The 27588-nt window shown below is 40.0% G+C and overlaps 1 protein-coding gene across 1 annotated transcript in view; it reads left to right on the top strand.

Annotated features, from left to right (window-relative positions):
* LOC108872976 (FERM and PDZ domain-containing protein 4) overlaps positions 1–27588 on the top strand; it is a 43683-nt gene that overhangs the window by 8349 nt on the left and 7746 nt on the right. The window contains exons 2-11 of the mRNA XM_018660940.2: positions 12910–13032; positions 17556–17707; positions 18446–18548; positions 19520–19565; positions 20874–20978; positions 21255–21362; positions 22438–22569; positions 24096–24215; positions 24713–24849; positions 25670–25796. Of these exons, the coding sequence (XP_018516456.1) occupies positions 12910–13032; positions 17556–17707; positions 18446–18548; positions 19520–19565; positions 20874–20978; positions 21255–21362; positions 22438–22569; positions 24096–24215; positions 24713–24849; positions 25670–25796 (1153 nt within the window). The remainder of the gene's footprint in view (positions 1–12909; positions 13033–17555; positions 17708–18445; positions 18549–19519; positions 19566–20873; positions 20979–21254; positions 21363–22437; positions 22570–24095; positions 24216–24712; positions 24850–25669; positions 25797–27588) is intronic.

Below are 27588 nucleotides of genomic sequence, written 5' to 3'. Positions count from 1 at the left end.
AGGGAAGGGAGAAAGCGCTGTGGAACAAGTGAATCAAACATGACAGAAAAAATGTGGAATTAATGAGTCCTTGTCATTTATCTTTAATGTCAGTTGTTCAAGCGGTGAAATATTATTTATTAATGTAAATTTGTTTTGCATTTTTATCAAGGGGATGGTTTCACATGAGTTGGGGTTTCCCATATTTGACAGTCACATAAGTTGTCAGTTCTAGTGAAGTAGATTCAGAATATTGGAATTGATTTAGGGGATTGATAAATAAGATTTATGTAAATTTAGCCAAAAATATGTAAAGATAACTGAGTGACAGCACAGGTGATGGATGAGCCCACGCTGAAATCAGCCAGTCGTTTGTTTGCTGATACATCTGTTTGCCAAACAGGGTAGGGGAGCGATTAGTTCTGCTCCAAATACCATCACATAATACTTAAGTGCCACTGTGTATTCTCAGAGCCACACTGTCACACATACACACACCAACTGTACTGTAAACCTACACACAGTACAGTACTCACACATGTCCATACTTGTACTGGGAGATATGTTGAGTGTGTGTTATGTGTGTAAACATGGAGGTCAGGAGTCCTAAACCCATTCCTCCACTGATTTAGCGTGGTTATTACTTCCTCTAATTGGACTGAAATGAATTGACTAATTCAATTTGAAGTAAATTGGAAAGTCAGACATCAGTTCATCCCTCCTGGTGATCTGACTGTAGCAGTGAAACTGGCTAGATATGTATTATAGTTATAACTGAGCTGCATGTTTTTCATGTGTAAGTGCAACAAATTGGAAGATTGTCACTGGTTGGAACAAAAAAAAAATCTTAGCAAACTGTGTATTATTCAGTTTCATGCCATGTGCTGTGTTTATGTGAGGAAGTCTTTCTAATTTAGAAAAATGTACCCAGAGGCTTGTACTCTGTAAAGGCCAGAGCCAAATTCATTTTATTTTATTTTTTGTTGATGGACGTGCTTAGGCTCCTGCCATTCTTTAACTCAACAACCATACATTGATGAACCTGTGAGTGCATGAGAGAAAACATGGCCCCAATAAATAATAAAATTAACTCATTCCAACCTTGGTTTTAAAAGACTGTGTCCCTTCTTGCACTGAACTTATGAGCAAGTTTTGGGTGCAGGACCTTTACTCTTTTTCCTGTTTTTTTGAAATATGGTCATTGTGTAGAAGACATTACAAGATTGCATAAGACTGAAAAGAATGCAGCTACAGTAAGTTGCAAGTTTTGATTTGATCCTGTGTGAGAAATGACTGCTTTGGTGTTTAGTGGCTACTGTGAGTGTCATTAATATCACAACATTTGGTAATAACTTGGCTTCACATGGTGGGAACCAGTAGCTAAACTTGCAAAATACAAAGTTATAGATTCTGAGCTGGAGTCTGGATGTCTTTAGCATAGCTTAGCATGAATACTGGAAACAACACACCCACCAACACCTCTAGATCTGTCTATGTACAGGTAGCAAAGTCAGGCAACTTTCCACTCTCCATCTCTGCTCATGTCTGGGTTAAACAGATGAGATACAGTGTGTTCATTAGTCAACTTTAAAAGCACTGGTAGATGTACTTTTTTCACTTTGAAGCATTGAACTGTTCCTTTATTTAACAATGTCTCTAAGTGTATAATTTTTCAAAGTTCTTCATAAAACACTCAACAGTATGGCAACATGTTTATCGGTGGCATATTCTACTCTACTGCACACTACTTTCTTCCCCTTTTTTTTTTGACTGCAGATGCATTCAGGGGGTAAAGAGATTTTCATTCCAATGTTATATTTCAAGAAGCAAGACATGAGCATAAGTGTTTCTCATTCATCCTAATGATCACCGTCCTCCTGTGTAATCTTATTTAGGGAGCGTTTAGCGACGCTTGTTCTGCTGTGGTATTTTTAGCCTGTGGAATTATGCTCCGATGTTCTGCGCAGATGTTCCAGTCGGCTGTAATATTTTCCGCCTGTATATATTATGACATGGACTGAATGCACCCAGTGACAAATGAAGTCGCTCAAGTGTGTTTAGCAGTTTATGTATACACACGCTCCACATCCCCGGATTCTGAATGCATGTGTACACAAATGCAGCTACTGTACACACACTGTGCTCTTTCTTTAACCTCTCAATTGACTTGAACCAAATAGATGGAGGTAGTCAATGCTTGGTCGTCATTACATCACGCAAGTACAGCCAACCAACCAGAAACTGGTAGTGAAACTCCCCATAGGCATGACCTCAGCCAAAGTACTACTCCCTAGTATAAACATGAACAAGAATAAAGGACTCTGACACTGATTTTTTTTTAGATCTAGACCAAGTAATAATTTGTGATGAATAAAACAGGTTTTAAAACTTTCTCTGCACTGTGATGCCTTTACTAACACTCAGTCACTGCTGTGTATACACAATAGTGTTTGTCTAAGACCATACAATCAAAAGTCTTGATTTTCCAATCGTTTCTTTCATCACAGACTTGGGGAAGTAAGGTGACTGGAGAGTAGTTGCCTTTAGCTCTCTCTGGGGATCCATCTATTTGATCCTGGTCTTTAAGTTGCCTCTCTGAGCTTACTCCTGGATCCATTAATGGACAGCCTGATAGTGCAGGTTACAATGGAAATTCAGTGTTTTATTATTTGCTTTATTTTCTCTGAAATTTATGCGACACCTACAATAAAGGTACAGGAATTTGTCTTGGCTGAATTTATAGAGCGATGCTGGCAAATATTAACTGCAGACCAACAGTGGTGCATTTTTATGTAGAATATAATTATTACAGTAAAAGTTTGTCTTTACGTGTATGTGAGTTCTTGTGTTGTTCCATCTGAGCTTTAATCTCGAATCTAAAAACCACTGATTCAACAACAGCACAAACGTAATTTGAACACAAATCATCTTTTAAAAACATAATTTAAAACTTGCTCTGTTGCCCTTTGTTGCTTCCTGCCCCTTGGTTCCACTGGGCTTTATGTGACATTTACAAAGAATCAATGGGGTGTTGGTGCTGTGGACTGTGTTGTCCTGCAGAGATGTACTGCCGAGCTGCAAAGGTTTACGCTGTAAAGTGTTTTAGGTCTGCTGCTGATACAGATACAGTGGAGACTAATAGCGTGTCACACAGTGACAGCTTGTAAACACAAGTGAAGTAAAAGCGTGAGAGAGTATTCCTTGTTTTACTTGGGACCACAGTATAGTTCATCTGTTCTTGATACATCTGAGCGTATTTTAGCTCTTAGATGTCTTCCAGACCAAAAAACTACATGAATATTACATGAGTAGTATATTCTATGGGCTTGGTGAAATACAGCCCAACTCATCTATGCAAGGTATTGTGTCATTATGGTCCAAATAAATGACCCTCTGGTGTGTCTTCTATATCTATATCATCTATATCAGATATTTAAAGACTAAAGGTAATAGATCTAAAGCAGTACTTCTACTGAACAAGCCTGACCCGACCTCCTATTGCATTGTAAGGGTCATGCTACTTATTGATCTTTGTTTCAGCGCTGCCATTTTCATCACACCATCAATCCTCTCAGTCAATCAAAGCTGTGACTTACACAGCTCCCAAAGGTCAACACAAAATGTACAAAACAGACATTTTACATTCATGTGTGATTAGTTAGAATAAACATTTAATACCTACACTTAGGTTTACCCATGTTTAACCATAAACTATATGTTTTTCATGCTTTAATTAATTGGTTTAGGTAGGCTAATGCCAAGTATGTCTTTACATGTATTCCCACAATTTCTTAAGGGTTTCTGGTGTATAGTGTACCCACTGGGATCTGTAGGTTTCATCTGATAATGTCTTATCTCAAATGCACTTGTTAGCTGGTGTCCTCCAACCAAATGCTGCTCTCTCCTCTCGCAAAAAAGCTTTTATTCTGAAGAGAAATGTGACGTTTCGACACACTCACGCTCTTGTCTCAGGCTGTTAAATGCCATTTGCAGTGCAGTTAAGGACAGTCATTGAGCAGAGATGTGCTTGTGTGTGTGTGTGTTTTGCCACAGCCCAGAGTCTGGCTAGCAGCCTGTGGTGTAGTCCAAATCTTCGCATTGGGAAAGGACAGGGTGTGCCTAGTTCTAGTCTGGTACACTCACAGTGTGAGTGTCTAAGTGTGTGAGAAAGCAACAAGGAAAGTAAAGAGGAAGAAATTATAAAGAATGAGTGCACAGAGACCTTAAAAGGCTTTTCCAGATGGAGGCTGCTCTCACGCTGTATGTTTGAGGTGATACTAGTGTCCAGCAAAGGGAGGTCGCAGTGAGTGGAGGTTTTACTGGACAGCTGTGATTGATGCAGCTGACTGTGTACTTATTGATGGAGCCCGGACATGGCTTTGTGCTCATATATTGCTGTGTGTGCACGTCTGTATTCACATCCTGAAAAGAGCCTTACAGTAGGAAGGGAGCTGTCCATGGTCCTGAAATCAGCCAAACCAAAGCCTCAAAAAAGCAGCTCCCTCGCTCACCAACTTTGATGACTTTGTGAGGAGAGGCTTTTAATTGATTCCATCATCGCACGCTGTTGGCATGTTTCCACATCAGTAAGACCAAAGAGTGTTTGTAAGGAGCTGAGTTTCATCTCTAGAGGATATAAAGATCCAAATCCCGCTAATCAGCTCAAGTACAGTTCGGTCTTTATTATGATCTCGGAGGACAGTTAATTTGCAGGGGAAAGACTTTATAGCACACGGTGCAGCGTGGTGCAACATGACAAATGCAACATTCATCTGCAGCCATAAAAGAGCAGGGTAGCAGTGACTCACTTCCTCTGCAGTTAGAGCTGATAGGCTATGGACTTAGCAGCTTGGTGGCTTGGAGACATGGTAGGCTGAACCAGTTGTGAGAGGATAGGTTAGAGAGGAAATAAATAGCATGATTAGTGTGTAATTGTTTTAGCAAAATTGGAGCATCAGCATTTTTTATGCCTTTTTCCATGTCAGATTAATGGCACACTGAGTGGGCATACTGTACTAAAGACACCAGCAGATAACCTGGTTCCAGACCTCCCCATAATGTGGGTGGGTTACATGTGCTATAGAGCTATGTAGGTGTGATTAAGAATGGGGACATCATGTTTGCGTGCCAGAGCCAGAGAATGGCTACATCCTTGACAAACAGCAACAGAAAAATCGGCAACAAGCTGTTTGTATTTTCTTAAAGTTCAGTGGGCTGTCAAAGGGCCTGTAGGCCTGTGGTTGTTGTGAGGGGAAAAATGAATCTGGTCTTTAAATAGTAAGTGGTAGAGTTTTTCAGTCGCAGATGGATGGGTGGAAAAGAGGACAGGGATCGGCTGAATTGATGGATCCATTAAACCTTGGGTTTATGAGAGGAATTGCATTCACTGAATTTGCACCTGTTTTTCCAAAGCTGCAAATTAGCAATGTTGCAAAGCTTTTTTTTTCTTTTCTTTATATATTTCTTTAATTCCATTATGCTTGTTTAGCAAACATCCTCACTCAGGATGTTCAGAGAGCATGCAGAATGAAGCTTAATGTTCAAATGGTTATGTAAAAAGAAACCGCGTGCGCACGTATTTATGTGTGTGCATGTGCATGCTCAGGGTGTGTGAAATGCACTGAGAGCCAAAGCATGTTGTCTTCAGATCGTAAAGCCATATAAAGTAAGAGCACTTCTGCGGCAACTTTTAACAACGTGCACCAATGTTTCATTTATGAACAGCACAAAGTCAGTGAGGAAGACTGAGTGAGTAAGAGAGAGTGTGGGGGGGGGCAAGAAATAGGAAGAGGGAAGAGAGAGGATGAGGATTGGACAAGGAGGAAGGTCAGGCAATGGCTGGAGTTGTCTTGCTACGAGCTAAGACTGTGTTAAGCTGGAACATTAATGAGCGTAATGAGGAACACTGAGAGGAAAGGAACTCCATTAGCAAGCCAATTAGGAAATTTCCTGTGACATATCAATGCCAAGTTGGAGAATCCTATTCTACTGACAGCAGCACAAATCCACTTAATTTAGCTTTAGGTGTTTCTATGGAAGTGCCATATTATATACTTTAAATATCTAATAAGTCATTTGATTTAGGGCTGCAACTAATGATTATTTTCATTAATGACTAATCTGTAGATTATTTACTGGATTAAATCAGTTAATTTTAAAGTTTATTTCTGTCAGAATAGTGAAGTAAGTGAAATGAGTCTGTTCTGATTTCTTGACAAATTTCAAATGCTCTTTTTGTCCAACAGACTGTCCAGAAAATGAAACATTGCTGGAATGATAACTCAATTATCATAATAGCTGACGATTATTTTGTTGTTTGTTGAGTAATCAATTAATCAAATAATCATTACAGCTCTAATGTGATACTGAAATTAAAAATTTAGCATAAATCTGTTAAGCAAACACATTTGAGGTCTGACAGCTCCTACCATGATTTAAGTTAGACAGTTTAAACATGTATATACACAATCATACAGCCCAACATTGGCATGTACATATCTACTGTAGGTGTTGTTTGTGTATGAAGTTAGAAATAACAGCACCAGCCTTGTGGCCAATACTCATTTTTTTGCTTGATTTTTAAATCATGAGAACGGTATTCTGAGTTCATCATGTATCCCTGCCTCCATCTCCCTCCCTATTTACATCATAATGCTATGATCATCACACAATCTGCCCTGCCTCAAAATCTATATTGCAGAGACTGACGCAGATTGCAGCTGGCATTTTAATAGACCTATATGTCTGGATATGTGTTAGTGTATAAGTTTAGGTCAGCTGCAGTTTCGCTTCTTTATTTCTGTTGAATCTTTAAACCAGAACTAGAGGAAAACATCCTGGTTTAAGTCACTTACATCCTTCATCCTGTGTTTTTCTATGAGCCCTTTAAACCAGAGTGTTTTTAATGGAGTCTCCTGCTGAGTTTGAAGACGATACATGCACACTAAGAGTTACTTCAGGCTAATTGTGAAGTTTTACAGAAAGCTTTTTTTTTTTCCTTTTCTTTATTTATTTTCTGAGCTTTGCATGTTCAGTAGTGTGACTTCACAGCAAGTACAAACTTGTCTCTTTGCATCTCATCTCAAGTCCCTGGAGCTGAAATACCTTTGATTGAAGTTGATTTTCCTGAAGCACTTAAGTCATTATATCAGTCTATGGAGGAAAGACTGAGAATGAACCCTTTTCTATTTATTGCATACTCAACTGACATGTTAAAGTGAATGAAATGAGAAGGAAGTGACCCAAACCCTGATTTACATTTTCTATGTATTTTTCACACTCCTCCATGCAGCCACTTAACCTGCACATCCTCATCTCCACCGGCAGGACATTCAGCAGATGAGCTTTTAAAAGGAGGAAAATACAGTAAGCCTCCCATGGAATTGTGGTTGAGCTCAAATTACCCTAGTTGTTCTGTAGAGTGTAAAGTGGTGAGAATTGGCAGGGAGGATAAAGCCAGGGGAGGTGGGTTTTATGCTACTGGCTGTAGTAAGCATTGTCACAATGTAGGCTAAAGCATCTTTGGAGAGCTCTTTGCCTTTTGTGCAAATTCAGTCAGTTTGGATAAAGTACTTGGGGGGGGAGGGGGGTTACAAGATTTAATGTCCTATGTTGTGTGTGTGTGTGTGTGTGTGTGTGTGTGTGTGTGTGTGTGTGGTCTATTCAAAAAAGGAAGGTCAAACAAAATAATTTTCTCTCCCTGCAGTAATAAGTAGCCAGGCCAGTGGCAGAGATAGTCCTTTAAATGGCCTCAATCCTGAGGCTGGACCCTGAAAATGCTACAGCATCTTGTTTAAATTAGAATTCAGCTGATTCAAATTCTGAATTGAAAATGTGTGTCAATAAAGGTCAAAGCAGAGATGTCTTAGTGACTCAGATGCCTCTCTGCTCCTGAGTTTCCCTGCTAGAGACACTCAGACAAAGGTTGACTAATGTTAATGTTCAGTGGCACAGTCCAAACTAGAGATTAGTCACATAACTCCATAGAATGCACAAACTTAAGTGGATCATTTAGATCAGATTGTCTATGGCCTTGCATCTGTAACTGTTTAATCTAAAGCTGGCTAGTATCACTGAAACAATGTCCAATGTGGAATCCCAAATGTATAAAAAGGGTGTCAAAGCAACAATGACAAATATTAAGAATGCAGTTTTCCCTAACGAAATTAATATAAAGGAATAAATTCACTATTTGTAGGCAAATCGATTTATAGCAATTTATAGTAAACTGACTTAAGTAGTCATAACAAATCACAGCAATCACAGTAACTTCAAACTCAAAGAGAAGACTTACTATTTTATGTGCACGAGTTAAAAAAAATACTCCTGACACCTCCTGGGTTCTGTTATCAGTGGACATATAGGCCTAAGGCTATTTCTATATACTCTTTAGTTGTTTATGAAAGCCACAACAATCATATTTACTCCTGAAATGTAATAAATGTCAGAAAAATGGAGATTATAATCTACTCTGATGGACTCACATGTTAGGCTCATGGTACCATACATATTACCCCCGCTGACCCCTGTGATGGATTACTTTACTATAACAATCCAAATCAAAGCTGCAGTATATGAGAAATGAAACATTTGTTAAGATGCACCCATAGCTCAGTGCTTGGGGCTGTGCGTTCCTGCTGAGTGGAGCATGTGGTAGCTGAGCAGGGAAGTCTGTGCCAGCTGGCTTGACTGCTTTCTGTGATAGGGAGGTTTGACATATGATGCAGCAAAAAAACAACCTGACTAGCTCCAGTAACCACCATCCTGTTACTAAATAAGGGTGGACATTTATTCATCATGTGGTGAAATATATTCTGGTGCAGTGATGTTTTACTGGCTGAAACTGTTCTCACGCACACTGACTGAATGCAAGAGGTTATGCCTTGTTGTGCAATACATCACTGAGATCTGATCTTTTTTCTTAGTGTTTTAAACAGCATAATGAAAAGACAGAGAGGATCAATATCTGTAATGGCAGTCTGTGAAGGACCAGCTATGACAAATCAATCTGGCTAGAGAGGTTTTTTTATAGGGAAAGCAAGCATCAGGATTCTAATTTAGTCAAAAATACTGAAATAAAACAAAATATACTGCCCTGCGGATTGCTTAAAGCTAAATTACAGAATACTAATGGCAAAAATCCCTTAGAAATAGTTTTTTCTGTGTAGTTTCTCAGCACTAATTTATTGCCAACTGCACCTTTAACTCCTGTCTTTTTTTAGTCACAGCAGCAGCAGATCTGTCAGCCACCATCTCCACAGTATTGGATGGATTGCTGTAAGATTTGGTACAGATGGTCCCTAGGGGATGAATCCTAAAGACTTTAGTTATCTAAAGACTTTTACTCTAGTGCCACCAGCGGGTCAATATTTTTGGCTGAGAGAGAAACGTCTCAGCATAAATTGGATGAATTTGCCATGAAATCTGATACAGCTACTCAGGATGAATTGTAATGAGTTTGTTGATACTCTCTCTTTTCATTTAGCACCATCATTGGGTTAAAATTTAAGTTCTTCAGTAATTTTGGTTTTTGACCAAATACCTGCAAAACTAATGACATTCTCATCAACCTCAGCTGTACTGTTTATTGCTAATTAGCAACTGTTAGCATATCAACACTCTAAACATCAGCGTTTTGGCATTTGGCAAATCAAAAGCTTTTTTTTTTCCTTAAACGATAGTTTTCATTAAATGGAGTTCCACATTTTCACCAAAAAAAGTACATTTTTGTAGAAGAAAAGGAATAAGAAATTGATTGAGTTCATTTTATGAAATTTAGCTTTCGAGCAGTCGTGTGAATGACAGCAAGAAATTGATCCCTTGGGGTAAAGTTTCTGAGAGGAACATGAATTGATCAGTTTGAACAAGGACTTTTTGAAGTCAATACACTGGCCTTTTCAGCAAAGGCAACCCTAAGAACAAAGCACCCTGCTGCTTCTTTTGAATGCATATATTTGGATTCCTGGTATGTTGAAGGGAAATGCTTCAAACAGGGGGAAACAGGGGAAAAGGCCTTGTGTCAACACAGCAAGTTTGTGCTACATCAGTTGGACAAAAACTCTGCTGCATAGTTCACCAGAGGAGACAACTTTCATAATGTGAAGTCAGGGGTTACATTTCTAGCGACAGCACTTTGTGTTGTGATCTGTCAATGTTTGCAAGTTTCTGCACAGCATTTCTTTTAGTCAGTAACCTTTAGCATTCACATTTTAGAAATATACTGAAGGAGAAAATAAAAAAAGACACAAGAAACCAGCACATCTAAATGGTAGAAGACGGAGATTTCCTTGCTACTTGCAGGGTTTCCCTTTTAACATGCAGCTGTAAAATTAGTGTGACTGTCACTGTTATGAATGGTAAACATAATTATCTGATTTTGCACTCTCATTCAGTGCAGAGGATACCTGAGCTTGAATCTACATGTAAGTCCCCAGTTGATTTGTATGCTATGCATCAAAAGCAGCAAAGGAGGTGATGCTGATAAAGAGCTGCTTTGAAGCAAAAGACCATCACACTAGAGAAAAGATCTGTTCTTGAATTACTTTATTTCATTATAAGTGTGTCTTAAAGTGTATTTAAAGTCATAATAGCAACATCAGTTGGTCAGTCAGTTTTTCTCAAATGGTAAATGTCGGTTGATTGCCTTGAAGTTTGATAAGGCATTCATAGTACCCAGAGGATGAATCCTAATAAGTTGTGTTACCAACTGGCCAAATTTTGCCCTTCACCAGTGAAATATCTACAGTGGTGTAGTGTTTGCCACAGACATCCTAATGTTAGCATTTAAGTAAAAGAAACAACTTCTTTCTGGAGGAAGATCAAAAGTGAAGAGTGAAATATTAATGCTATCCAGGTGAACTTTAAGAGGCAGTTTCCTCTTCCTGCTTAGTGCTGTGAGACTCTAGTTCTGAGATGGAGCGCTGTTTCCATACACATTGCTCTCTGAAAATCCTCTTACTCCACACACACACACTCAACCATATACATGCACGGTTGCACACACGTCTCTCCCTCTCATTTTCTCCCTCTCTCTCTCATACACACACACAAATACTCATACTCACACATACATGCACGCAGCGTGGATTTGTTTTCTCTGTGATGAGAGGGATTATGGGATAAAGGAGGCGAGGCCGCTGCAGTTTAGTTCAGTTCGGACCAAAGCTGCTCTCAGCAGCAGCACAATGACAAACACAGATGAATGTCTGGCTACGCACTGGAGATCCGCACAGCCGCTAACGCCACGGCCTCTGTATATTTTGAGCACAAGAGCCTCTGATTTGGATTCTGAAGTGGCGGGGGATGTGTTTTTCTTTCAGATGACTGAAGATCAGCAGAAGCTGAAGCATCTGGGTGAAATACATGGATGGCAGCAGAATCAAGAGGAGTGAAACTTTAAAGCCCAAGAGTGTTGAGATGGATGCATTGCTTCTAAGGATGACTAGAATATCAGCTGTTTTTATTTAGTTTTCCTTGCAGTTGGTGCTAATTGAAGCATTGAAGCTATGTATACTTCTTTAGACACATGAAGTATCATCAGGAAACTTTTTTGTTGTCTTTTTTCTTCCTCTACATGACAGCTGATCTGCAAGATGACTGAAAGTGTCTGACACGTTCACCAGCGGCCTCACTGTACTCCGGTGGAGCTTTTAATCTAAGGACAATTTTCATTTTCACACCCTGTGAGCTATGACATGACTGACTGATGTATTCAACCCATCAACAACACAATATGGGAATCGATCGGCTGGATTCGTACGGCGATGACGTCCTCATATAGTATGAATTTTCACCTATTTTAAGATTTTGTAGTATGATTGATGACAGCTCATTTGGGCCCTTCTCAGTGGCAAAGGTCAAAGAGCTGCAACAATAACTTGTGACATCCCAGCACGCGACACCGCACACTAAGAGAATATGCTGTGTAACAGAATTTTGGTGCTGAAAAGCCATTAATCATTTCATTATTATTACTGTAGCAATGCATCAGCTTGCCATCATAGATTTGAGGTCAGGACAATAAACATGTCTTCGTGATTTATGGCCATGATAGAGGAAGTACTCTCATGGATAAATCAATGAGAATGAAGTGCATAGATGCTTGAATTCAGTGGCATTTCTCTGGCTTGATGATCTTTTGTTGAATTTGTGACTATTTCTATGGAGAGTTGTGGTGCTTTATGATCTGTGCATGATTAGTCACTGTAGCATGTGGAGCCAAGTTGATTCACAAGGGTGATCTGCTCAACCATTATTGGATGAACATTTTTCCATAATTCATGCTGAGGTGCCACATCGGGGGGCTACTCTCCTCTCCCACCCCCTGCCCTCCTCCCTCCCTCTGCCTTTCCCCCAGTCCCACTCCCCTGAAATCCTCAGTGACATTGTTAGCGTAATCTTGCGATAAGCGAATCAGCTGTCACAACAGTGCTTTTCCTCACAGCGCACGTACTATTTTGCAGAGCGACCACCACAGCGCTGGCCCGAACATGCAGCCATTGATTGCCTATCCACTGAGACGATGAGCTGTTATTGGACCGCGGTCGATTGCACTAAGCAGTGCCATCTCACACTGCGAGCCATACACCGAGACACAAGAAGTCACACTAATTGGAGTGAGAAAAAGAGTGTCTCTGGGTATCTTTACCCAGAGAGGGGGGATGAAAGATTTATAAATTCACCTTTGATTCCTTTCTTAAATTATTTCACTCTTGAAATATGTAGATGCAGTTAGTGTGATGTTTATGTATGAGTTATGTTCTCTGTAGATCATCTCCTCTGTTCAAAACCCTTGCAAGGAATCTTTGATCAAGTGGAAACAGTCTTGTTTTCAGAATAAAAGATTTGACTTTACATTTCTCTCACGGCACTATACTCCTATTTCTATAAAGGCGATGGTCAAGCTGATTTTCCTGCCCTTTTTTGTTTCAGCCATAAGAACAAAACGTCGGGCTGGCCACCCCCTGGCCCCGGCTCGTGGGGCGGACTGCAGGGGCCTCCTTACAGCTGGGACAGCATGAACAGCACCAGGGAGGGACGGGACTGCCTCACCAAGTACGTGTGATCACAAATACAAACATGAGCGCTCTTTAATGTGTGGAAGCCATCTGTGAACACACAATCAAATACCTAGAGTTTCCACAGTCACATCTGGCTACATTGTGGATTTATGCCTGTTTAGTATGGTTATGAGTCATAGTGAATGGTCCTCATAGGGCACATCTCTAATGGCTCCAGGTTTCCAAGCCTAGGTTATCATGACACAGCCAACTGCCTTGTCCCACACCCAGGTGTTCATCAAATCACCTATCCCAGAATGTTGTGAAATGGGAATAAAACTGATAGAAATAGATAGAAGCTCTGACTGGATCTGGCTGGCAGTATGGATAGCATAATAGAACTCATCTGAATTTTAGATTAGATCAGATGGTTACATTTAGCTTAATTGTAAGTGCACAGATGAAAGGCAGTTTGGCTTCTATCCAGAAACTGGAAACAGTGCGTATAGATTTAGATTAAACACAGGCCCGAATGGAATACACGCTGTCTGTGTAAATTTGTCATGCAGGGAGGGACCTTCTGCCAGGTAAACATGCAAATCCTCAAGTCGGGCTGGCGTTGGGGGCTTGGCAGAGAAAACGTCACACAGTGTATCCAGCTACATGTAAACACTGTTGAACAGGCTCTCTGTGCACATCTCTGTCAGTGTGAATAAAGGTGGTTTTTGTAATTTAATTATTGCCTTTTATAATGGTAATTGTTGCACTTCTACTGCTCAGTGTCCCGTTTTCTCCTAACTTTTTTTGCCCTCTTCATTCCTTGTTATCTATTCTCTCTCAGCACATTTGCCACTTTTGTTTTCAATTTTTGTCTCCATTCTCCTCTCTTCACCCCTCAATGGCCTCCCTCTATTTTCTGTATTTTCCCTTTGACCTTTCCTTCCCCTCTGTCCTCTGCTCTCCAGCTGCCCTCTCTCCGCTTCACCTCCTTGACATCAATTCCTTTCCCGTCCATCTCCCTGCTTACCAAACAGTTGTTTTTGGGTTTTTTTGGCTTCACTTCACTTGACAAATGCAGCATGTTATAACCCAGCTTTTTGTTTATCAGCAATACAGTGTACCTCATAGGTTTATAATGGGGTTCCCAAAGGCTTTCCTTCCCTCTCCTTTCCTTTTCTTTAACCTTTATCTCTTGCCTTTCCTGCCCTTTTCTTTTCCTCCTCTTCATCACTCCCCCTATTAAACTCTCCCCCTCCTCTCTCCTCACGACGGGGGAGGCAAATATGACGAGGATGACAGTTCTGGCTATGTGGCTTTGTTCCCAGAGAAAAGCTGATGGCTTTAGAGGTGGTGATTGAGTGTCACAATTGGATTTCTGTGAGACAGGGTAAGAAAGAAAAAAGAGAGAGGGAAAGAGAGTGAGTAAAGCCAATGATTTATTTAACTACATTGGACAGATAACTCCCCTAACCTTACCTAACATGATCTAGAAGGTCTCTGCGTGCTACGCTCTGCTGGAGCACTATGTAACAACATGTCTGGTAATACTGATATATATCAAGATATTGAACATTTATTAAGAATTTCAGCTGAGAAACAATTCAGTGCTATGATACAAGCGCCTAGAGGTTTTTGTTCAGTCTTGTTTGGGTTTTTCTACGATGTTAGTAAGGTGGTTTTTCCTCTACCCACAAAGATGAGCGACCACAGGGTCCTCGGGCTGACGGAGCAGCCAGTCATTAAAAGGCAGAGGAGCGCTGTGGCCAGCTGCAGAGGTCTGGTGGCCGGCACTGGTCCGACACACCGGGAGTCCATGTGGTAGAGGGCGAAGCACCTTCAGCCCTTTGACTGTCTCATTATTGAGGAAGGGGCAAATACTCCCAGTGCTGTAGCTGACATCTCCACAGTGTCGTCAGTGGTGATGTTCAGGCCTAACTAAGCAAAGTTAAATTCCTGTAGAAGTCACCTTGCCATGGATCCATCCTCATCATTCTCCACGCTGGATGGAGATATCAAAGAGGCTAGGTTAGGTAGGTTTGCTAAGCTTGTTATGTAACTCTAGCATGCTACTCTTTGTTCTGTTCACCCTGTTACATCTTTTTTGACTGCATGGTAGTTATATATGTCCTTTACTCACGATGAAGGACTGTAGAATATAGGTACATGAACCTAAACTTGACCTTGGTGTGAACCAACCATTTCTCCCAAGGACTGTGTTAATATGCAGTTATTTTGCATTGTGGATTTGTTTTACAATTACGTTTTTCAGGATATGAAATGTAATTTTTACTTAGAGTACCAGGCTGCTGAAATATATAGTTAAGTGTAGACATCTAAAATGACAACATAGGTTGTGAATAAAGGATAGAAACCACAACAATTACTTGTGGTATGAGACCTGAGCCTGGGACTTAAGCGTGAATTAAAGGTTGTGCTTGCTCCATCCTATTCATTCTTCCACAATCGAGAGCAACACAAGAATTTGACCTTTTGTTTTCAGCTTTCCCCTGACCCTCTGACATCCTCGCACTGCCCTCCTGCGGGATTAAACCCCACCGACCCCGACGGGGGGAAGATGAGCCGGCGTCGCAGATTGGAACATACTTCATTACAAACAGATTTAGTTTGAGATTTCTGCGCCGTATGTACAATACAGCGCGATGAGATAATGAGAGGGAGAGAGAGAGAGAGAGAGAGAGAGAGAGAGAGAGAGAGAATGAGAAAGTGCAAGAGGGAAAGAAGGGTGGGAGATGGGGCAGAGATTGAGACTGAGCCGGATTGGTTGGAGATAAAGTTGAATTCCGTATGGTTGAAACACGGTTCATCATCAGACCAGATTTAGGCAAGGTTGCAGGTTTATATTTTGTAGTAACTCGCTAGATATCCATCGGTTAAGCTGTAAAGATTGGGACGGATGAGGCAGGAAATTCATATGCTCTGCTTTGTGGACAGTAGAGGCAGACAAAGATGGAGTGGATGTTGGCCAGGTAACAATAGACACCCTGTGCAGGACTTTATGTGCCGAGAGGGACCAACGGCTGCCAAGGGAGCTTTTTAAGCTGTGAAAGAGGAAGGGAAGGAGGGAGAAATAGAGACAGAGAGAGAATGAGTTAACTGCACTGAAAGTGTGTATCACTTCTTAATTAACAGGCACTCTGCATTCTCAGTGTCCCGGCTGAGACAGACGTCTGAAGTTCAGCAAGCAGGAGGGTTTAATTTAATATAGTACATTTACATTTCAGTGGTGCTCTCATCTTGAGCGACTCACAATAAAGCTAGTAAAAAGGGCCATCTGAAACTTCACTAATATTAACCTACATCAAAGCTGCATTAAATGTTGGTTGCCACATATAACCACCAACAATTCTCATAAAAACGCCACCATCTTTTATCGTCAGCCCGTCAGAAAGAGCATACTGAGGTGAGAGCTACATGAGATACTGCGGGAAGAAAAAATCAAATAAAAAATAGTGACTTCAAAAGACCAAAATGCAATGCAGTCACATTTGCTCAACTGGAAATTTCTTGCTTTCCTTCTCTGGCTATGCATCACTATTGATATGACTTTATCCACCTAAGCATAAAACTGAAAAAGCAACATCCTCAGGGGCTTGTGGATCACATCCACACAGATAAAAATGACTGTTGATAAAACTAAAGAAACCGCCCAGAGCAAGGCATTAAACTTAAAAGTTAGCTATAAAAGACTTCCAGTATACCCTTGAAATGTCATTAAAAACACACAAGTACCTTTGCTGATCCTGTGAGGTACATCAAACCTCAACTGTTTGAAGTTGATTGCAAAGCTATATGGAAAATACTTCATGCTTTCACTCATTTTTGAAGCCTTCGAGAAAGGTTTGAAACTTTATTTACATGAAGAATTAATAACAAGTGGTACATGTACTTTGATAATTATGGAGCTAGTAATCAAGGGCAGCAGAAAAAGATAGGACAGGACCTTTATAGAGGTATATGTACAATGCTTTTACACTTTAAAAATGAATAATTGTGACTTGATTAAACGATCAGTACACTTTTATTTGGAGTAGTCCACAGACTTTTATATGGATGTAAGAGGCAAATTGGTTCCAGATTGAAAATTCCAGGCATTTTATAAATGCAGGACCTGTGCTCTCTTTTATAAGTGGCTCTTAAGCATAAAATGTTGTGCTAATGGCCAAACCTGAGCCAAGACTCTGATTTATGAACAGCTGATCGTGTAGCTCAAACCATTTGTTCCAAGTTTAATGATATCTATCGAGGTTAAAACTATTTCTACTGTAGGAATACAGTCATTGATTGAATTTTAATGTGCATTTTATCATATTCTTTAAGAGAGGCTCTTTTAACCAGCAGGACAGACTTGATCTCTATAACAGTCTTGTCTTTTACCAGCTATATGTCACTATTTGCTGAGTCATTATACGTCACTGTGGCTAAGCAGGCAGCAAATTGTCTGAACTGTGCTGAGTGAATCAAAGTCATCTGTATGAAGTCCTTGTTCCCTTTATTTCTTTGATTGAGGAGATATTTTGGTCGTTACTCACTGTGTTCCTCCTCTCTTGTGTTTTTCAGCCAAGTGTCCCAGAGTAGCTCCCTGGAGGAGGTCCACCTGGACGGGGTCCCCCCAGCCCCACGCCTGGTGGAGATGAGACGGGACCCGGTCCTGGGCTTCGGTTTTGTGGCAGGCAGCGAGAAACCAGTGGTGGTCCGCTCTGTCACGCCAGGTGGGTGTCTCTCTGCTGTCTGTAAATGTATCTTTAAATCATATACTTGACAGAAAAAATGGCTCTCAAAACGGCTGTGGCTTTCAATAAAGCAGCACACTAATCACGCATTTCCAATAAGCTTAGCATGGTAGCCATCCCACTTACCATTTAGTGTGTGCTAATCAGCGCAAACAGTTGCTATAATGATTGTTTAGAAGGCAACCATGCAGACTGTTGGCTCCTACCAGCCTATGATTGAACAAGTGAGTAGTATTGACCCATGTGAGAGAGAAAATGAGCACAAATTAATGTTTTTCCTGGAAGTATTGTTTGTTTTTGGTTGATTGGCTGATTGCCAAATAACTCCAAAACCACTGTTTATACACTCTTATCAGCCGTCAGCTCCAGTGGCTGCGGGCATACGCATACAAAGTGATTAGGCATCTCAATAATCAATCAGTGCTGAATTCCAAGCATACAATTGAACTAATGAGTATTCTGTGTAGAGTGGTTGGCCCAGGAAGGGAATATATGAGACTGAAGACACTGCAGTGGGTTAATGCCTGCACCTATTTTATATGGCAGGAACGCACATAAAGGGCAACACATGTGCACATACACACATTTGACACACTGATGCGTTCATACAGTCTTTGGTTGACAGGCAGACACAGTCTTCTCATTGCTTTGATAGAGCAGCGTTTTGATCAACTATGGCTTGTTTGCATGTATTTGTGTGTGTGTGCATGTTTGTAGGTGGTCCGTCAGAGGGGAAGCTGTTGCCAGGTGATGAGATCATCATGATAAACGATGAACCCGTCAGCTCAGCTCCCAGAGAACGAGTCATCGACCTCGTCAGGTAGATGCAAAACCTCTGGGACACTGTGATCTGTCACAATCAATAATAGCTGTGATAGTTCAGTTTAGGTGGATTTTTTTTTAAGAAATACATAACACTCGGGTTCAAACCCTTCACTGCAGGTTAGTGATACCTTAAATTTAAAGGGCCACCGTAACAAGGATCCTGTTTCTGGACTGACACATTGCTGTTATGTTTTATTCCAATTCTGTTAAACTTTCAGAGACAGAAATCTTACATTTTCAGCACATGGCTAGATACCACTCTTCTTAAGTGAGACTCATTTTGGTGAACTGACCCTTTAAAACGACAACATCAACCATCAAATCTATTGCTTCATGCAGGATCATGTACAGTATTATAACGTAATGAAACATTATGTGTATAGACGGCCTTAAAAGTCCAACTAATATTAAGGTAAATTAACTTTATATTCCAATTAAACCAGTTAGAAACATTTTAAATGGCAGATTAAAAAATGTCTTTGCCAAAGTCAAAATTAAACAAGTCATTATCATTAATTTGCTTTTAAAATCACTTTCTTGCCAAGTATTAGTAATGCTTTCCACTTCTCTGCTCAATGCTTAGTTAATATAGTTCATGCTCATCACACAAACATAATAAATAAATGAATAAATAAGAAGAAAATTAAAAGCATTTTGCTGTTTCGATTCACACAGTTTACCATGACTCAAATCATGTCTCCGTTTGCAAGAAATGCTGTCACATGTTTTTTTAAAATGGGAAACTAATGAGTGTATATGTGTATGTGCTCGTGTCTGTGTGTGTGTCTGTGGGTGTGCTTCTGGCTTTAACTGCGTCTTCCTGTAAGTGGTGATTGCCAGAGGCATCTCATTCCATTTCACCGCAGCTAATCAAGTTCCTGTTGTTTATCTGCCATTGTTGTTAACTGAAATTGTCGTTTTCTGATGATTTTGTTGACTCAGTGATTTGCTGTGTTCTTGTTTCAGGAGCTGCAAAGAATCCATCTTGTTGACTGTTGTCCAACCGTATCCTGTGAGTAGATCAACGTTTGCAAATAGCCTTTTTATTTTTTAAATTCTTCTAACAGACCACAAGGGCTGTGTGTATCACACGTAGTTATCAAAAAAGTGCTGATATGGAATTTCAAGTCTTGGAGAGGGAATACTCTATATACATTTGTTTCTCTGAATACAGTGTTTTCTTTGCCACATTTTGTTACATCATTTGATACTTTTATATAATGTTCAGAAAAAAGAACATGGTTGTGATGATGAGCACTGTCATGTGTCTCATCCCAAGGATGTTGTTATTGCTAGCATTCATTTTTTCAATTCTTACAACCTTTATTCTGAAAAATAAATTCAACTCCATAAAGGACACTGTCTATCCTTGAAAACATTTTGGTGAAGTGCAGAATAGCAACTTTTGTGTCCTGTTTTCTCTCATTTTAAAGCAGGCCTTGCCTCCCTCAGGCCCAGGTCTTGCAATGTTTTTTTTAGCAGATTGAGCTTGCCCACTTGTCAACCGTTGTTTCGTCAAAGCAGTAATTTGTTCCTGAAAGGTTCTGTTTAGAAGGTCAAGATCACATGATATGATCAAAAGCTCCAGAATGAAAACAAAATGGACACTAAAGTGACAGTGTTTTGTCAGCTTTTGTTGTCATAGGCAGCATAGTTTATTGTGTCTCAATCCAGCATGCACTATTCTGTTGCTGTAAATACTTTGTGTATTAATCCACCGCTGAAAATAGTCCCCAACAATTTTACTATTTATGCTGTTTGAACAGCATTTGCTAAAAAAAAAATACATTGTCCAGCTATTTTAGAATATTAATTCATCATCATCATTGCTTGACCTCTTTTTCAAGATTTGTATCTAAAATTTTACAGATGTGCTCAATATTTACTGTGACGGAGAGGATATCAAAATCAGAAAATAGTGAGATATGAACTAATATATTTTTTGGTTTGGATCTTTTGATGATCTGTATTCCTCCAGTTAAATGTATTCATCCTGCATCATGCTCTTCTTAAGTTTGTGTTGTGTTGCACCAGGAATGTGTTTCCGATATTTCTAAAAAAAATTATATTGGTCACACCCTGTTTGCTTTTTCCCAATCTCTGGGAATTCAAGATGACTGTGTTGTTGTTTTATTGATTTTGTAATATAACGTAGAATTAATGTGCTGGAAACCATTTTTTATCCTCATTTGTGCATGTGTTTATGCTTCTCTTTAACTCTCTCCTTGCATCTGTTTGTCTTTTTTCTCCCTCTTCCCCTCCTCTATCTCCTTCCCTCTTTCTCTCTTTCCGTCCCTCTTTTTGGACGCTTGCCTCTTAGTCCCCTAAATCAGCGTTCATCAGTGCAGCCAAAAAAGCCATGCTCAAGTCCAATCCGGTCAAAGTGCGCTTTGCAGAGGAGGTCATTATAAACGGCCAGGTTCCAGTCAGTTCTACTGCACACACACACACACACACACAAAAATACACAAATACACACATGCTTATGTTTGACCTATATAGGCAGTGCCAGATGGTTGCCACTTTCCACATATGACAGACACTTCATTGTGCCAGATAGATAAGACAATCACACAAATGTATTCCATGTGTGACATGACACTTTTATGAATTTGTTTCATGCATTAAACCTCACCTGTTTTCTGTTTAAGTGCCCACAGACACGCAGAATGAAAAGACTGATAATTTTCCTCTTTTGCAGAACCCAGTGAAGGACAATTCACTTCTGTTCATGCCAAATGTCCTGAAGGTCTACCTGGAGAATGGGCAGACAAAGTCTTTTCGCTTCGACAGCAGTACCTCCATCAAGGTATGTGTGCATGCGTGCGTGTGTGTTCCAGCCCTTAAGGCACACTCAAACAAAATTAGCAGTCTCTGCAGCATCTATAATTACAAAGGGAGAAATTCATTTTGAGTGCAAATTAGTGTGTCTTGATACATTCACACAGACCATGAAATTCAATCACTTTTGGAGTTCCATTTGTTTGAGCACCTTATTTATTCAGGCAGGGTGGTAAAGAGCATATTCTCATTTTTTGACTTGTTGATTCTTATTTAGTTGTGATTGAATATGGCACCCAACATGTAGGTTAGAAAGCAAGAGAGCATAGTCACTTCCTTTCCCTTTCCTGCAAACCGTATTACCTTAATAAGCCACTAAGTCTAATATTAATAATTTAATAAATAATATCAATGATATTGCTAAAATTGATTCTGTCCTCCTAATCTTTCTTAACCCTCAGATGCATGTCATTGTTGGCACTGATGCAGAAGGAAACTGTGTGTAAAGAAGTGTAATTTGATTATAATAGCACGTAATTGTGATCAAAATGTGAATATTGTTTACTGCAGCTATCAATTTCGTGATTTTTCTGTGGTGAGAAAACATACATAATGCTTGCAGTACGTGTACTGAATGTAAATTTGTATGTAAAACAGTGAGCAACTGCTGCTACAGTTAAATAAATACTGTGTGTACCTGATAGAAGTGACTAATAAGGGGGAAATATCCCTATAGTTTTGATAGGAAATTAATGTTTTTGAGGAGTACTTGGAAATTTTTGTCACAAAAATCAGACCAGCCAGGTTATTTTTTATTCACCTGTGCATCTGAGGGTTATGTTAAAACTTGAGCATTTTCTGGTCAGACTTATGTAGAGACCTTTGTTGACTCAGAACAAGATTTTAAGGCTCGTATAATTTGTTATATAAATTTTAAAGGAGGAGGAAATGATATATGGCTCTATATGTCAATATCTCAGTGACAATATGAGGAGGTATAACAGTTTTAAACCTGGGAAAAAATAAGCATTACTTCCTGTGTTTTTTTCTATAATAGTCAAGCAATAGCAACGGTAGAACTTTTTTTTTCCTTTAAACTTTAGGATGTGATCCTGACCCTGCAAGAGAAGCTGTCAATCAAATGCATCGAGCACTTCTCCCTCATGTTGGAGCAGAGGTTGGAAGGCTCTGGAAGCAAACTGCTTCTCCTGCATGAACAGGAGATGCTTACTCAGGTATGAGTGTGTTTCCTATTTATCCACTTTCTTTGTCTCCTTTTCTTTCTGACACACACACACACACACATACCACCTTGCGCACACGCACACACACACACACATACCACCTTGCACACGCACACACATTCCTGCTCAGTATTCAAGCAGCATTTGGACCCCAGTGTCATTTATCAGCACTGGCACAGCAGGGGCGACAGCTCACATTACACCTAACCCTCCCACACTCACACACACACACTACACACACCCACAAATGCACAAACACCACACGCACACACACGCACATTCATCCACAGTGCCCACTACATTCTAATGAGGTTGCGGGATCACAGGAGGACAGTTTTAATATTCATACCACACAGTTCAGATGTGAAGCATCTGCACGTGGCACACACAATGACACATGAATGTTTAAGAGCCATTCTTGATAAAACATAAACTATACTGTAATACCCCTGACCCCTGTCAGTCTTGTTGACAGGTGCATGGGGGAGAAACATAAAACTCTTCACATTTCATATTATATGATCCTGATGATGACATAAAGCCACATTAAACCAGTGCGACCACCGCCCTGAAGGAGTCGCAGAACAATTCTGAGGAGCCACAAGATAAGTCACGAGATGAAGAGAGACGCAAAAACATATTTCTCCCACACACTGTTTATTTTTTGGATTTTTCTTTAATAATTACTTTTTGTGAAATACATGGTAGCTTATACATTTCAAGCATCTAAAAATGTTACAACTAAACACTTGTGACGAGGGCTCAATCAGAGATGGTTGATCTGTTTGAGGACATAAGCCAGAAAGACTGGACACCTGTGGATTAACCTACTGTTAGCTCCCTCTCCACCAGCTACCACATTAAAATGCTGCTAAGAATGATAATCTTATAAGATATTCTACTGTGTAATAAGTACTCCAACAAGTAAGTATTGCATGGTTGGTGGGATTTACTAATGAAGATTTTTTCATGCAACAGGCCTAAATATCCTGACCTTTAGTCCCTGTGGGTCAAGCTCCAAAGTCACTGAATCCTACATTTCCCATAATCCTACTCCATGGCTCTCAGCCCAATAAATACCCCCATCGTCTATGTACCCTGTATGTGACACAGGCTCTCTGTTATAATCATCACTACTATCACATTACATTATTATTCTACTACTAGTTTAACTTGTCTTACTTGTACATTAACAAGACTATCACTCACTACTACAATTCTAGTAATCTCATTATTGATGCTTTACTCACACTACTACTGCTAATACTACTACTTCTTCCACTGTGCCAGTGTTAATCTTACAGCTATTACATTAATCCTATCACTGCCACCACTAGCAGTACCACTATGGCCACTCCTACTAATAGCCAGCTACTTAGTAGTTAATATATTATCATTTTACACAAGGCATGTTTTTTCTGCTGTCTACCCTATGCATGTGTTTATACGTATCTTTTGTCTTCTGTCCCTCCTCTCTTTTTTCACTCCCTTGCTGTCTTTTGCCTCTGTTCTCCCAGGTGACCCAGAGGCCTGGCTCTGACAAGATGAAGTGTTTCTTTAGAATCAGCTTTGTGCCCAGGGACCCCGTGGAGCTGCTCCGGAGAGACGCTGTGGCGTTTGAATACCTCTATGTGCAGGTGAGCAAAACCACCAGTCTTGAAACTCACTAAACTAAACTAGGTGAATAATGAAATCGAGTGTCAAATTGTTTGTCAACTTTGAGAAGGGTACAGTCTACCAGATGGTTTGGTTTATATAGAATTAATCCTTTCAAGACCAAATCCTCATTTGCAAATAAAGTCCTCAAATAAACCCACTCCTGTCTCTGTATATAATAAATTGCTTCCCCATAGGATTCTTTGATAATTAGTCAAGTGAAATAGCCTGAGAGAAGGAAAGCTAATCATCTTTTCTTGTCAGAGTTCACCATTTTGTGCTTCCGTCCTTCATCAGGGACTGGAAATTGTATCCCTTTGAAGGAATCTCAAGCCACAAAGGTTGAGAACAACTTATTTCAACTCAGCGGGGATGCAGTGCCGCTCAAATTGCTCTGTGGGGATATGAAATGCACTTTACAAGCCCAAAAACTTGACTTTAGGATCCTTATGTAACTTTGCATCCTGCTTTGCTGTAGAGTTGCAACGACGTGGTCTTGGAACGGTTCGGCCCGGAGCTTAAGTACGATGCCGCGCTGCGATTGGCTGCACTGCAGATGTACATCCTCACCATGACAACCAGACAGAGCCAGAAGGTCTCTCTTAAATACATCCAGTAAGTTTTGTGTTTGGACGTAGTGGTTGGGAATGTGTGTGATTTTGACACTGCTAACATGATCTGTAAAGTTGAACTGCTGTACAGACTGGAGCTGCTCCTTCAATAATAAATGACAGACTGACTTTTTTTTCCTAAAAGTTTTCCTGATGGCTTTACACAACTTTGTCAGGGATACATTGATTCATTGTCATAGTCTCCCTTCTTGTCTGGAGACATATTTGGCAAACCAAAGTTTTCTGGTTAAAGGTGGTATATGTAAGTTTTTGCATTTGCTACATAGCTAGCATTAGCAGTTCAGCTTCAGATTTCATTCCTTTACTTCACATTTTTCCTAAGGAATTTAGAATGTGAACCAGCTAGCCCTGGCCCCTCCCATCTCGTGATACCATTTTGTGATAGTGAGTCACTGTAGCATCCAGTCTGTCCTCTGTCCAACATGAGAGGATGAAGAAGTAGCGCCGCCCAGAGGGCGTATTCTAACCTCTTGTCTAGTAAACACAACAACTGCTGAAATAAACAGCTAGTAATGCTAACATTGGCTATATAGCACCTGCAAAAACCTACATGTAGCACCTTTAAACAATCAAATCAAATAAAAAATATCAACAAACATTCAGCATCATGTAAGAATCACTCATATCAACAGATTTATTTAAAAGTTGCACATACAAGTAAGAATTTATGGCATGTGGAGTTTGAATATGATACAGGAATTATGGAACTAAAATATGCTACTAAAGTGTTTATTCCAGCTCCAGATGGAAATACTTTTTTCCAACAGTGACTTTATATACGTAAATCAATCTCCTCTCAACAGAAAGGAGTGGGGTCTGCCACTATTCCTACCTCCTGCCGTGCTGTCCAGCATGAAGGAGAAAAACATCAAGAAGGCTCTGACACACATCCTCAAAACCAACCAGAACCTCGTGCCTCCAGGGAAAAAAGTAAGCAGCTCTCTTTGTCTTTCCTTGCCCTTGTTAATAAACTTGTGACACACACATATGCGCACAAACACACCGTCTCTCCCTTTTCTGATGCAATGCCTTAAAATAGCATCGCTGCCATGCTCAACCTTGTAAAGGTTCTCACCCTTGTCAACCTAAGACCCTGTGTCGAGCCAGATCTTGAATGATAATGTGAATAACAAGCAAGATGCATTTTCAAACTGTGTGCATAATTAGATATTCATATTCACACACACACACACACACACACACACACACACACACACACGTCTCAGTCAGGGGCCAGTGACCCAACTTCAGTTGAACTTCTTAGCCCTTTGTGAAAGAGTTTTGATAATAGAAATAACTGCTGGTGTGTTCATTCTTTATCACCCATGTTAACTTTGACACATGCAAATCAGCAGCACACCAAAACAAAATTAACCTGTGCAACAGCTTCTGCTTTAGTTAGTGATTTACTATCAGCTGTCATGCAAATGAGGTTAGCTGCGAGTGAATGTGGGCACTAGACACAAATTCCTTTAAAACTGAATTATAAATGTTTTCAGGTGAGGCAAAGAAGTACATTGAAAAGTGTGTGAATATTAAGCCGACGACACTGCACTGGTGGGGGTTATGAATGAGCAATGGGCTGACATTTTGGAATATCGCTATGGAAATCAGTCTCAGAGATGCTGAATTTGATGAATGTAGGAAGCAGATATTTTGTCATTTCCTTCAGTTCTCAAATTGCACAAGACATGCCTGTTCTGCAACAACAAATGTCACAGCAACAAAAATTATTGATGCTGATTTTTATCACTGTCAACAAATTACAAGGGAAGACCAAAACCAGCAATGAATGATATACTCTAGATTATTTCTCTGTGCTGTAGTCCTGTCCTTTATTTTGATGAGCATGGACTCTGTTGTTTATTTAGAGTCAATCCCACAGACACCAAACTGCTGCCATAATTACTCACTAGAGCGCCAAATATGTATTAATCCTAGTTGAATATTATTACTCCTGACTTCCGAGAACTACAGTGCCCAGCTGTTTTAGGAAATATCTGGCCTTTTTTTAAAATGACAGTGTATATTTGTGACCCACTTTTAAAGCTTTACATCTTGAGTAGGAACAAATCAGTTTGGGGCTGCGTGAAAAAAAAAAGAAAGAAAGAAAACAACAAGCCAGTAAAGACTTGGATGGTAAACAAGTTTTAAGGACACAAACAAGAATGGCCAAAGAATTAACGTGTTTAAAAGAGTGAAAAAATGTATTTACTTATGAATTCTAAATATTATTTGCAGGGTATGCAGTCTCTAAGAAGTGAAGCATTTACTGAAGCTCAACATTTGGGCAACATCACTCATCAGTAGGCAAATTAGCATCACTCCATGCCCAACTTAATCATCCTAACTACAGCTTCATGCAGTGGATGAAGGAATGTAGTTGAGGGTAAACACACCTGAACTCCATACACATGTATATATGTGTCTATAAAATATCAGTCAGGCTACAAGGATATTGATCTCTTCCCTCCAAGCCTAAGCAGTATAATGCGCCGGTTAATCATTTGTATTCACAGTGGCAGTTGATATCTGGTCTTTTCATTAAGGAGAAATACAGCCAAGCCTCAGCAGCGAACTGACATGCAATTCAAAACGTTGATGCTCCAAATCAGCTTTCTCATTACTGCCTCCAAGTTATCACTCAGCCTTCATCAGAAGAGGCCACTTGCTCGGTTTTGTGGAGGGGCTGTGGTTAAGACTGAGCAAGAATTTCATAAAG

The sequence above is a fragment of the Lates calcarifer genome, linkage group LG7_2, assembly GCF_001640805.2.
Source record: "Lates calcarifer isolate ASB-BC8 linkage group LG7_2, TLL_Latcal_v3, whole genome shotgun sequence".
NCBI lineage: Eukaryota > Metazoa > Chordata > Actinopteri > Centropomidae > Lates > Lates calcarifer.
The sequence above is the reverse complement of the archived record's forward strand: the minus strand, read 5'-3'. Positions and strand labels throughout refer to the sequence as shown.